The following is a 12942-nucleotide window of genomic DNA, read 5'->3' on the forward strand; positions in this document are numbered from 1 at the left end:
CAAAGGCCTTATGCATGAGGTTAGATGAGGGTTAAAGAAATTACAGTAGGAAGAGACAGAGAAATGGAGATTACAGACATTCAGGTAGATGTTTACTCATGCATTTTAGATTAAATGCAGAAAAACCCCTTTTCCCCGTAGAAAATTCCCCAAGTCATGATTATGCATTTGCATTCCCTCTGATTATAAATTCCATCAGAGGAGGGACTGTGTCATACTTACTGTTGTATCCTCAGGGCATTATAGATGGAAGCACTCAAGAAAACAAGAGAGTTAAACTCCTGTCAAAGTGTTAAAACTATTATAACTAGAACTAGGTCTTGACCAAGCCATCCTTATCATCACAGTCAATGCCCAAAGCCTGAGTATGTGACAGATGACTTCCAACTGACTGATTGATGGTACAGTTATTCTGCTGTATTGTATACAGCAGTAACAATATGTGCATATACACTAATTACAACTTATTTTAAAGTTAATTTTAAAAGATTATTTTTAAAAAAATTGGGCAGTCTTTGCCTGTTGTCTGTAATGAAATATTCATAATCATAATATGCGCCATTAACTCATATACAGGGGAAGTAATAATGACATAAAACCATGCAATATGCATTGAGTACAGTTGTGTTGTATGTAGATTTGTTAGCATTCTAAGTGGGTAATTTGTACACTTAGGATATAACAAGCCTTGTGCTAGAAATACAAGCATCGCAAATAATGGGTGCTAGCACCTAACCTAATAGGAAGTGTAAGGCAAATCCTCACTAATGAGAGGTAATGTTTGCATCCAGTCTTGAAAGAGTAAATGCTAGCCAGGTAGATCAAAACAGAAAGGCATGTAAAAATTTAAAATTACAGGAATTAGTCTTATACTTAAAAGACTTTCTTAACTTTTTGGCATATCAATTTCTATGGCATGTAATAATCAAATCATCTTTTATATCACTGTTCAGCCATTTTCCACATTTGTTAAGCATATGGAAAAGGAAAGAATCATAAAAAGCAGTGCAAGAGTTAGGAATTCCCTGATTTTGAAGAAGAGGAAGTATATTCAGTATGTAATATTGATAGTTAAATTAGCTGCTTGTCTGTGTTTTAGAGATAGTCTTTTTTGGAGACAGAAGTATGGACTAAGTGAATCTTCGAGGAATTCCAAACTCAGGCTTTTGATTTGATAACTACAGTATGAAACATGTTAACATTGTTAAATCGCTGAGATTATATTTAATACTCTTTAAAGAAACAAAATTTTTATTTTATTGAGATTATACCATTCAACCTATGAAAAATTCATTGTTCTATACCATAATATGAAGGCTGAAATGTATTAAAATATAGCCATATAATTGGTAATTTTAGGTTCCCATAAATTTTATTGCCAATATTACTGAATAAATTCAAGATAGAATTTTCAGAATTCAGCCTTATTGGCAGTTTGAAAGCAGTTGAATTGTTTTCCCACTTTGTGTTGCAACAATTCTGGAGCTATATTCAAATGTTGTTATCAAGATAGGAAACGAGTCTAAGTTGATGTTCCTTTTGAGGTTAAAGGTCTGTTTCTTTCAATCAGTTCAAATTGACAGGTCTCCTGCCATCACCTCCTCCTTAGCCAGGCAGACAGGCCCTGGAAGTCAGTGTGAAAACATCTGTTGAATGGATTTATTGACTAGATCTTGTTTTTTCTCTCCCTTTCTCTATTTTTTTTTCTTTTTCCTTCACACCGTTTATTATGTCTCTGACCTGATGAACTTAATTTGTTTACACGTCATTCTCAGTGTCTCCCTCAATGCTTGTCTCATGTTTCTTTCTACTGTGCTCTTTTCTTGGCAACAGCCCTTCCTGGAGCCCCAGCACACACGTGTGCGCTCAGTGCGCCAAGCTCAGCTGGCTGTGGTTGGCATGGATGGATTAGAGAAACATCGTCTTGTCTCCAGGACTCATTCCTCCCCTGCTGCCTCCATTTTACCTCATCCAGAAATGGACTGCCCCCTCCAGCCTGGCTCTGCAACTGGTAGGAATCCCTAAAGACTTTCCCTAATAGGCAGGCTACATACACCGTTCTTGTGGGATTAAGCAATTTAAATGCTTTGAATAACTCCAATAGCAGAACGCTCATTTTAACCCAATGCAACCCAAATTTTATGAGGTTATATTGGCCACAAGACAAACAGCACATCTGATAAATCTTGGGCTTAGTATTAATAGCCTCATAAATTGTTATCATTCAAGGGCCTGGAAAACATATCAACAGGTGCATAGATCCCTTTTGGAAACAAAATCCCTACAACATTCTTTAGCACTCTTCCTCAGTCTCTTCCTCCTAGTAGTCCTGGCCACTAGGAAATTTATGATGCTCAGCTTTATTTGACTCTGAAGAGTGCCTCTCCCCACGTTTGTTCTTCACATTTTGTTTGTTTCATTGTTTTCTTCTGACTTGCCATTTAGATGACTCCTGGGAGGCAGTTGGCCAGGGCAAACCTTGCTTAATGCTACGTACGTTAGTTTCATTTCCATTTATTATGGCACCTCTGGGTGGGCTATTTGACCAATCTCTTCCTTTGCCTACAGCTGTGTTATTTTAGAACCTGGCTACAGAGGAAAACAAAGGCCAGAGGAAGGTCAAGGCTGGAACATACACACAAAAAAGGGGTGCCCTTCCCTCTCCAAAGGAACTATTCTGTAAATATCCATGTGGATAAATACTCCTTTCTGTCTTCACAAGAATAGGATCCATAAGATATCCATGTTCTCAAACTTGTGGCTGATCAAATGAAAGATAAAATAGCCCTAAGGAACTCATAACTTGGATGCAGCATGGGAGAATTCATGTGCACCTTCTCTCAAAGACTCTTACAGGTTATCTGATTTATTTTTGAATCAATTTTCAGGATTCGAGTTTGTTTTTGTGGCTTCAGTGACCTCATACAACCCTTTGTGCTGGGAAAAGTTAAAATGCTTTTTCTAAAATCACATTCCCAAGCTTTGATATCATCTTTATTTAAAAATCAATGAGGGGCGCCTGGGTGGCGCAGTCGGTTAAGCGTCCGACTTCAGCCAGGTCACGATCTCGCGGTCCGTGAGTTCGAGCCCCGCGTCGGGCTCTGGGCTGATGGCTCGGAGCCTGGAGCCTGTTTCCGATTCTGTGTTTCCCTCTCTCTCTGCCCCTCCCCCGTTCATGCTCTGTCTCTCTCTGTCCCAAAAAAATAAATAAACGTTGAAAAAAAAAATTAAAAAAATAAAAATAAAAATAAAAATCAATGAATGGAATGGCCAAGTTATTTAACTTTGACGGACATCTTTAATAAGTATGCAGAGGAACGACTTTTTGCAAGGTGTTATTGCACAGGCCAACATTCCATACTAGGAGTTACAGGCTAGGTATATTTGCAAGTATTTCTTGTACCATATTAACCACTGCCTCAGATCCCTGTATTAGAGCATAACAGACCTGCCCTGGTATCCCAGATAAGCCAGGACTGTAGCCCATTGTCAGCACAATCTGATGGGATAAGTTGTGCCTGGTTCTGTCCTTGGTCTTTAGAGAGTTTTTGCTCAAAACCAGATATGTGATGCAGAGGAGTACTATTTGTAGCTATTCAGATCGGTAGCCTTCAAGAATTACATTCTTCTAAATTCTTTCTCTAGAAAATATTTTTTATTTTGGCCACAAGTTTTCAGAGAACACAGAGCAATCAGTGATCATCCTATCATGGTGGTAATTCCATTCACTCAAAATTATTTCCTTAGTTTAAAAGTGAACTTCATCATAAAGTTTTGTGGTGCTGTTCCTACAGTATGTCGCTGTCTACTACTGAAATCCTATTGATTGATTTTCTTATCTTGGTTAAGAGGGGTGACCCTTTCCTGATATGCTTTGGTTTCCTCTGCTTTTATATGTTCCTTAAATATGAATAAAGTAAGATTTCTGAATATTAGAATAATACTACAAGCTTGAGAAAGCAGTGTTGCCAGGTGGACAGGGTTGGAGGCCTTAGAAGAATCCAGGTGAAAAGTAGACTATAACTGCTAATAGAAGCATGACAAACAACCTAATCATTCAAACCAAAGACTGGATCATTTCAGATGGTTAGTTTCTTTCTCATAATGTCAGCAACACAAATAGGGAAGTGAGCTTGAGACTGTTTTCATATTTAATGGACTTAAGCACACTTCTTGTCTAAATGATTATATACACATATTTTTTAAAAACAGTATTTTATATTTAATAGACAGTAAATTTTAATTGAATCAACAAACATTAGTTTGCATAGAATGTATATATGTACACACACTCATAAACACTTAGGATTGATAGTTCAAATTTGAAAATACTGAAAGTTGCTTTGTAATTATTGTTCCAGTTAAAGAATGACTAAGTGGGGCTTCCTGGGTGGCTCAGTCAGTTGAGCATCCGAATTTGGCGCAGGTCATGATCTCGCAGTTCGTGAGTTTGAGCCCCGTGTGGGGCTCTGTGCTGACAGCTCAGAGCCTGGAGCCTACTTCAGATTCTGTGACTCCCTCTCTCTTTGTCCCACCCCCACTAGTACTCACTCTCTGTCTCTCTCAAAAATAAAAACATTAAAAAAAAAGAATGACTAAGTGATTTTAACATTATATACTTTGGTAGAGAAAAACTTTATTCTCTCACTTGGTCTTAAAAATTGCATCCTAACATTTAAATTCTTAAAATGGCTCAATTTTTTAAAAAAAGTATACAAAGTGTGTTATTTACATATATGCTAATAGCTCCTCCATTGCCATTCTGATTAAAAATACATATTTGGTTGCTAACTCTCATTTAGTGCTTTTCCAAATCCAAAGGAAACAAAACGTACCATCATTACTCTGCTTGTTCCACAAAGTGTTTAATCCAAATTTCTCCTGTAGCCTCCATTCTCTCTGAGAATCTTTGAGATCCACATGATCTCAAAATTCATTGTAGTATTTTTTTTTAATTTTGTTTTATATTTATTTATTTTTGAGAGAGAGACAGAGCTCAAGTGGGGGGAGGGGCAGAAAGAGAGGGGGAGACACAGAATCTGAGCAGGCTCCAGGCTCTGAATGGTCAGCACAGAGCCTGACACGGGGCTTAACCTCATGAACCAGGAGATCATGATCTGAGCTGAAGTCGGAAGCTTAACCGACTGAGCCACCCAGGGATCCCTCATTTTAGTATTTCTAATGATCTGATTTCAGAGATGAACTATTAAGATTTTGATTTTTAGTATGTTTTAAAAGTATGTTTAAGCACTAAATTCTTTTCTTTTGACTTTTAAATATCTGCTATAGATACAGTTAAAAAAATCAAAAGTGACATTCAAGTATATTCCTTGGTAATATTTAGGTTTTTTCAAAAGAATGGTATACAATCTCACATGCTCAGTAGTTGTTCCACTAAAAAGGAAGGAGGAGAAAAAAGTACGTTACAAAGGTAGGTGATTTACTTAAATCCATTCTGTAAGAGTGGTGACTAAAAAGTTATCTAATACTTAACTCACATAATTTTCAAGGCACACCTTTCAAACTTTCACCTTCCATGTGGATTCTCAGCAACGAGATAGAGCAGCCACACCACCCGCTTTTTGAAAAGAACAAATTAGTATTTCAAGTGGAAAATGTTGTATGAGTGTGATTTCAGTCCGTTGTTGTAGGATGAAGTCTTTGGACTATTTCCTGTGAAGACTTGAATGGACCAAGAAATGGATTAATATGTGGCCATTACATGGTGGTCCTACACAATGCCTGAGTACAGTTATTTCTAGGATGGGCAAGAAGAGTATAAGATTATGATGCTTCTAATGATAATGAAGAATATGTGTTGTAAAGCCAGGTTGCCACATACTCCTTGAAAGGGATTTTATGATTGGAATCTGAGTATTAATACTCATTTTTTGTAATATTCAATTTAAAAGGTAGAGGTTTTTTTCTATGTAAAGCCAAGACATATTGTTTATATAACTTCTGATAATTAAGGAAAGGGCAGTGTATTTTGTTTTCTTTACCATAGTCATCTTTTCTGCTCAGGTCTTTCTAATAGAGATGAGGCTTGGCCATGGCTCACAACAGGACTTGGAGAGTATAAGGTATTATTGTACCAAATGAGATTCCCTGAAACAAAGATTTAATGGCAAATGAATTTGATTGGCTTTATCCTCCCTATCAGTACAATTTAAGGTCTTTCTCCCAGTGCTAGGCTGCTTTACATAATTTGTGAGGAAGTTCTTTTTTTGTGATATTATCTTTCTAGTCAGTGTGTAGTGTGAATAGAATCATAGTACTCAAACCAAACCAACATTGTGAAAGCCATTAAAAATAATTGAGTTGAAAGAATTTTTCAATTGGCATTTAGTGGGTGAAACAGCATGATGGAAAGTGAAATACATTTGAATATTTTAGTGTGAGAATAGCAACACTGGCTTGCCTTCTTTCCTTCCTTCCTCCCTCCCTCCCTTCCACTCTCCCTCCCTTCCTCCCTTCCTCCTTCTCTCTTTCCCTCTCCATCTCCCTCTTTGCCTCCCTCCCTCTCTCTTTCCCTCCTTCTCTTCCTTCCTTCCTTTCAATGAAAGATACTTTCCCAAGTCAGGCTAACTCTGGTTAATTCTTCAAGTTTTAGTTTACATGTTGTTTCCTTCAAGAAGCCTTGCTTGATCAGCTAAATCCGAATTCTTTATGATCCCTCATAACAAACTGGATTTTTCCCCAAATATTGTATTTAATTATTTATTTCAGGCGTTGTGTTCCACTGGGCTCTCCATGAGGAAAGAGACTGTTTTTCTGTTTTCTCTAACCCCATTTCTTAGATACATGGCTAGTATAAGGAAGGTGCTTATTATATATATTTACTGTCTAATAAACAAGTAAATCAACAAACAAATGAACAACTGAGTGAAATGAGAGTAAATAGACGCAAAATACTGAAAATTATACAAAAAACTATCATTGGTATGTTACATCAAATTTTAGGGTGATATTTATATTCTTATTAATTAGAGAAAAAGGATACATGTTCATTGAGGGCAATTTGGTAAACCTAGAAAACTATAAAGAAGAATCACCCATTATTCCATCATACAGAGGTAACCATAAGTAAAATATGGATTTGTTTTCAGTGTATTTTCATCTTCCTATGTGGCTCTCTTTAACAGAATAAAGAAAATGTATACGTATGTTTGTGTTCTTTTCATGTACATGTGTGTATTGGTAAGTATATGTGTATGTGTGTAATTGTGTGTGTATGTTTGTGTGTGTTTTAAAACCTCTAGAGCAACTTCTGTTACTACCTGTATCAGAATGGAGAGATTAATTTCCTTTGGGAAAAGAATCAGTTTTGAGATTACCATCTTCAAACATATGCACTTGGAATTTCTCCTGAAAAATCTTCAAAAATTTGCTCATCTGAATCTTACTGAAGATGATAAAAATAGCTATTTTGTTTATTTAGGAGATTAACTAAACTTGATCACATATATATCATAATATATATCATAGCATACATATTTATAAGTATATATATAACATATATACATACTTACGTATATTTATGGTTTTTTAATTTTTAATTTTTTGGGCTTTTTGTGCCTGACAATATTATCATCCTATTACCTTCATGCATGCATAGTTGGACATAGACTTATTGGGGCACATGTTTTCTGTCTGAAAAGTCTGGAAATAGAGCCAAATGCTCAAGCATTTGGACAGTTTCTGTTTAGCATTGATTAGAAGTCTGAATTCATACTAGTATATGTTCTTTTGTGGGCAGCCTGTTTATTCTTTCCTGTAGCCTTATAGTATGTTTTCTTTATTTTGTTAATTAAAAAAACCCAAATCATCTTTAAGATGAGCATTTGCAGATACATGTTCATGTACATGTCTCTTTCTAGTTAGGAAAAAATTCTTTAATTCTTTATATTATTCTATTACTCTGAATTCTTCCTTGAGGGAAATTACAACTTTTTGTTGAGATTCCTCTTCTCTGACTTTCATATTTTCTGCTCATTGTGTACATCTCTAAGTTTATATTCAGTAGCACCGATTCAGTTTCCTGAAATGTAAATTCCTCTTTTGTTACCTCCAGTTTAGATTTTAATTTTGCTACTATTTATTGTTTCTTTGCAGTATTTATCCATCTTTCTTTTTATTCATTAATTTAGCTTGAACTTTCCATTTAGCTTTTGGCTTCTATTTTATTGTCTTTTATTTTATAATAATTTTCCATTTCGCTTTTGGCTTCTATTTTGGCTTCTTTTAACATTTGGGGATGCCAAAAAGTTTTCTAAGTTTTTATTTTGGTTCCTATAGTAAATCATCTTCACTGACCTAACTAGTAGGAATGGTGTTTCCTTTACAGTTTTTGTAGCATATTCTCACAGGCTCTGGGTTTTGTTCATCTGTTTTGTTTGTTTTTGCTCACTCATTCTTTTTTTAATGTTTATTTTTGAGAGAGAGATAAAGGGAGGGAGAGAGAGAGAGGAAGAGAGAGATGGAAAGGGAGAGGGAGAATAATGGGGGGGGGGGAGACAAAGAGAGAGGGAGACACAGAATCCAAAGCAGGCTCCAGGCTTCGAGCTGTCAGCATGGAGCCCGCATGGGGCTCAAACCCATCAAATGAATCCACCGACCTTGAGATTGTGAACTAAGTTGAAGTCCGATGCTTAACCAACTTGAGCCACCTAGGTGCCCCTGCTCACTAATTCCTGAGTATAGAGAAGTCTTTCTAGCTATTTGCCAACAAGTGTAGTGAATTCTTTTTGACTTTTTGCCAAATTACATGCTGGTTGAATATGCTCTTGGGCTATGCAATTGAATGGCAATACCAGTCCAATTTCTAGGTTTCAACAGACTATCAGACAGTGTTAGTTAGAAGGCCTAAAGTGGGAATTCTTCTATTGCCTTTTTAACTGCCTGATATTCTGGTAAGATGATTTACATTTATAAGTCTTAAAAATTCTTTTATCTACTCAGAGGCACAATTTAACACATTTTAAACATTTATTTTTAGATATTTAATTTGTTTGCTGGACAAATCACATTTCATACTTAATTGAAAATTGTGCTAATACTTTAAGTGTATCTGTTAAAAGATATTATAACAAATATTGTAGGTGTTAGCATATAAAGAGTACAGTAGATCTAGAAATAAAAAGCATGATAAACCTTATGGATAGACTAGAATTATCAATAAAAAGTATAATAGCTGTTGTAGGTATGAAGTGGAAAAAATTAGAAATGGCTCTTGCTTCGAGATAACCCTTTTTATCCATTTTAGTGATTCTACCAATTTCAGGTCTTTTTTCTAGCCCTATATATTTTTTTCCTTCCTTACCATACAGAATTTTTAAAAAACATTTCATACAACTATATTTATACATGCCTCATCTTAACTACTAGATAATAAATTAAATGTAATAAAATGAAATTGTTGGCACCTGAGATTCAAATGACTAAAGCAAGATGGGTCAAAGTCAGAATGGTAGTCATGACCCTGGAGGTGGCAAGAAGGATGACAAGGACAAGAAAGAGATATGAACCAACTAGATACCAACTAGAGTGGGGAAAAAGAAAACAAAGGGACCAGATGCTGCCAGCAAGCTGCCACTTGGGACACTTCACATTCAGTGCCAGTTAAAATTATTGAAGTTAGAATTGAAGACTGTCTTCTCATGGGGGAAGAATTCACTAGAAATAAGGAAAAAATGGATTAAAATGAATAAATTAAAATAAAGAGGGGAAAGATCAAAAGTGGATGATCTGAGGGAGGCCCCAATGTCAGTAGGAACCTTGGAAGAGATCATTGATGACAATTATTCCATCATGTCTGCATCTGTGGTATCAGAACACTACATCAGCATTCTTTCCTTTGTAGACAAGGATCTGCTGGAACTAGGCTCCTTGGTCCTACTTGGCCATAAGGCACATGCTTTCATAGGGGTGCTCATGGATGACCTGGATCCCTTGGTCACAGTGATGAAGGTAGAAAAGGCCCCTCAGGAAACCTGCGATGATACTGGGGGGTTGGACAAACAAGTCCAGGAAATTAAAGAATCTGTGGAGTTTCCTCTCTTGAATATTATGAAGAAATGGGTATAAAGCCCCCACAGTGGGTCATTCTCTATGGTCCACCTGTTACAGGTAAAACCTTATTAGCCAAAGCAAACCAAACCTCAGCTACTTCCTTGAGAGTGGTTGGCTCTGAACTTATTCAGAAGTACCTAGCTGATGAGCCCAAACTCATTAGGGAATTATTTCAAGTAGCTGAAGAACCTGCACCCTCTATTGTGTTTATTGATGAAATTGATGCCACTGGAACAAAAAAAATATTCAATTTGCAGTGGTGAGAGGGAAATTCAACAAACAGCGTTGGAACTGTTGAACAAGATGATGGATTTGATTCAGGGGATGACGTGAAAGTTATCATGGCCACACACTGAATAGAAACTTTGGATCCAGCACTTACCAGACCAGTCCTCATTGACAGGAAGATTGAATTCCTCCTGCCCCAGGAAAAGACTAAGATGCACATCTTCAGGATCCATACAAGTAGGATGACACTGGCTGATGATGTAACCCTGGAAGACTTGATTATGGCTAAAGATGATGTCCCTCGTGCTGACATCAACACAATCTATACAGAATATGGTCTGATGGACTTGAGAAAATGTGGAAGGAAAGTAACAAAGACTTCAAAACATCTAAAGAAATTGTTCCTTACAAAAATTAAGAAGGCATCCTTGAGGGGCTGTATCTCTAGCAGACTGCATTTGCCTTCAAGGAAATGGTTGGGAGTTGTCCCAACACCTCAGAGGGATGAGGTTGGGGAAGTTGCCCAGAGGAATCCATGTTCCAGTTGATGTTTCTTAGCAGAACCTCCTCTTGTGTATCTTTTTCAGTGTGATGTGTAGGATGCCTTCTGGGCTGCTTTCATCTGTTGGTCGCATAAAGTGCTCTCTCCCCAATAAAGCATGATTCCACTGAGAGAGACAGAGAGAGAGAGAGAGAGAGAGAGAGAGAGAGAGAGAGAGAAGGAAAGAAATTGGTGGCACCTGGATCATAATAAACATTCAATGACTGTTTATTTCATTTACATCTTTCAGAAAGCTATCATGCTATTTATTTTTGTATCATGTTAAATTTCAGTCCTTTGGCCCTGCAATAAATGTCATTGAGCAGATACCCTGAGAAGGTATAAAACCTCAGGCAGTTGCCAGAAAAGCGATATAAAGTTGAAAGTTAAGAACTCGGAATCAGGATCAAGAGTTTTAGGTCTAAATATTCTAGACTCAACTTTCTTGATAGAGCAAAGAAGACTCAGCCTAACAGTGTCATATGAAACTAGGTATAAACCTAAAGACCAGAATGGAGTCTATAGCTAGCTGATGACTTAACTACATGTAAAGATTAAGAAAAAGGAAAGATACACAGTAGGTGGTTCAAATACTTACCTCATTTAACAAAGCTGAAAGTCAGAGGAAGTACAGGGTCCAAGCATATCTAGAAATGTATCAGAAACTTTTTGGATGGAAAATAAACACCTAGGGTTTAAAATACAGGTAAAGACTTTATGTTAAGACTCCTTTGTTTATTTTCCCAAATCCTAATTTTAATTCTTGTCCCATTGATCAAGAGAGAGATTGATCCATTGGCTTATGTTACAAATTGTAACCAGTAGGGAAGAAAGGGTCAAAGAAAAGTAGAATTCCATATGAATTCCAAAGAGAGGGACAGGCTTATTTCTCACCCTATACGTTTTTGTTTCTGGGGAAAAAAAAAAAAAGAGGAAAGGAATGGAGAGGAAGGATGAGGCTAAAGTCTCACCTTCCACTCTACCTGTTAGCACCTCATTGCTACATCATTAAGATGAGTAAGTGGAGGTTTAGAGTTCCAAATTTTTATTTATCTCCCCTTAAATTTAAATGTCTTTCCAAGAGCTCCTGGACTTTTATTATAATCTCCAGGTACTTGGCAATAACTTCCAGCTACTATAGCCTGTTTTACAATATTTTTTTGCAGCAGTTTATGGAGAAAATGTTAAAAGAGGAACACTACTGTGGAGCTAAAGTTAGATACGTTGAGATGAAATAGTGAAAAAAATTAAACAACTTAATGATTAGAATCTCTAGTCTTGAAAAATATGTTTTCAAAATGAGAGAGATGCTGTAATTTTTGTGTCTCTTGCCATTAACATGTCTTTTATGTAGTATGAAACTGTAGTTGAAAATGTATTAAACATCCAGCAAGAGGATGTAACAATTGTAAATATGTATGCACCCAACATGAGAGCACCCAAATACATAAAACAGTTAATAACAAACATAGAGAAAATAATCCATAGTAATGCAATAATATTAGGGAACTTTAACACCCCACTCACATTAATGGACAGATCATCCAAACAGAAAATCAACAAGGAAAGAGTGGATTTGAATGACACACTGGACCCGATGGATTCTATAGACATATTCAGAACAATTCAACCTAAAACAGCAGAATCCACATTCTTTTTGAGTGCACATGGAGCATTCTCCAGAGTAGATCACATATTAGGCCACAAAAGAAACCTCAACAGATTCAAAAAGATCAAAGTCATACCATGTATCTTTTCTGATCACAATGCTATGAAATTAGAAATCAACCATGAGAAGAAATCTGAAAAGACCACAAATATATAGAGGTTAAATAACATGCTACTAAACAATGAATGGGTGAACCAAGAAATCAAAGAAAACATCAAAAATTACATGGAAACAATTGAAAATGAAAACACAACATTGCAAAACCTTTGGCATGCAGCAAAAGCAGTTTTAAGAGAGAAGTTTATAGTAATACAGTTTTACTTTGAAGCAAGAAAAGTTTCAAATAAATTACCTAACATTACACCTACAAGAGCTAGAAAAAGAACAACAAACAAAACCCCAAATCAGTAGAGGGAAGGAAATAAAAAAGATC

The 12942-nt window shown here is 36.3% G+C and overlaps 1 protein-coding gene and 1 pseudogene across 1 annotated transcript in view; both read left to right on the forward strand.

Moving 5' to 3' along the window:
• The window catches only part of HDAC9 (histone deacetylase 9), a 939997-nt gene that overhangs the window by 635875 nt on the left and 291180 nt on the right, over positions 1-12942 (forward strand). Inside the window, exon 15 of the mRNA XM_043589049.1 lies at positions 1834-2011. Coding sequence (XP_043444984.1) covers positions 1834-2011 — 178 coding nt within the window. The remainder of the gene's footprint in view (positions 1-1833; positions 2012-12942) is intronic.
• LOC122487969 lies at positions 9180-10961 on the forward strand (annotated as a pseudogene).

Source organism: Prionailurus bengalensis, chromosome A2, assembly GCF_016509475.1.
Source record: "Prionailurus bengalensis isolate Pbe53 chromosome A2, Fcat_Pben_1.1_paternal_pri, whole genome shotgun sequence".
Classification (NCBI taxonomy): domain Eukaryota; kingdom Metazoa; phylum Chordata; class Mammalia; order Carnivora; family Felidae; genus Prionailurus; species Prionailurus bengalensis.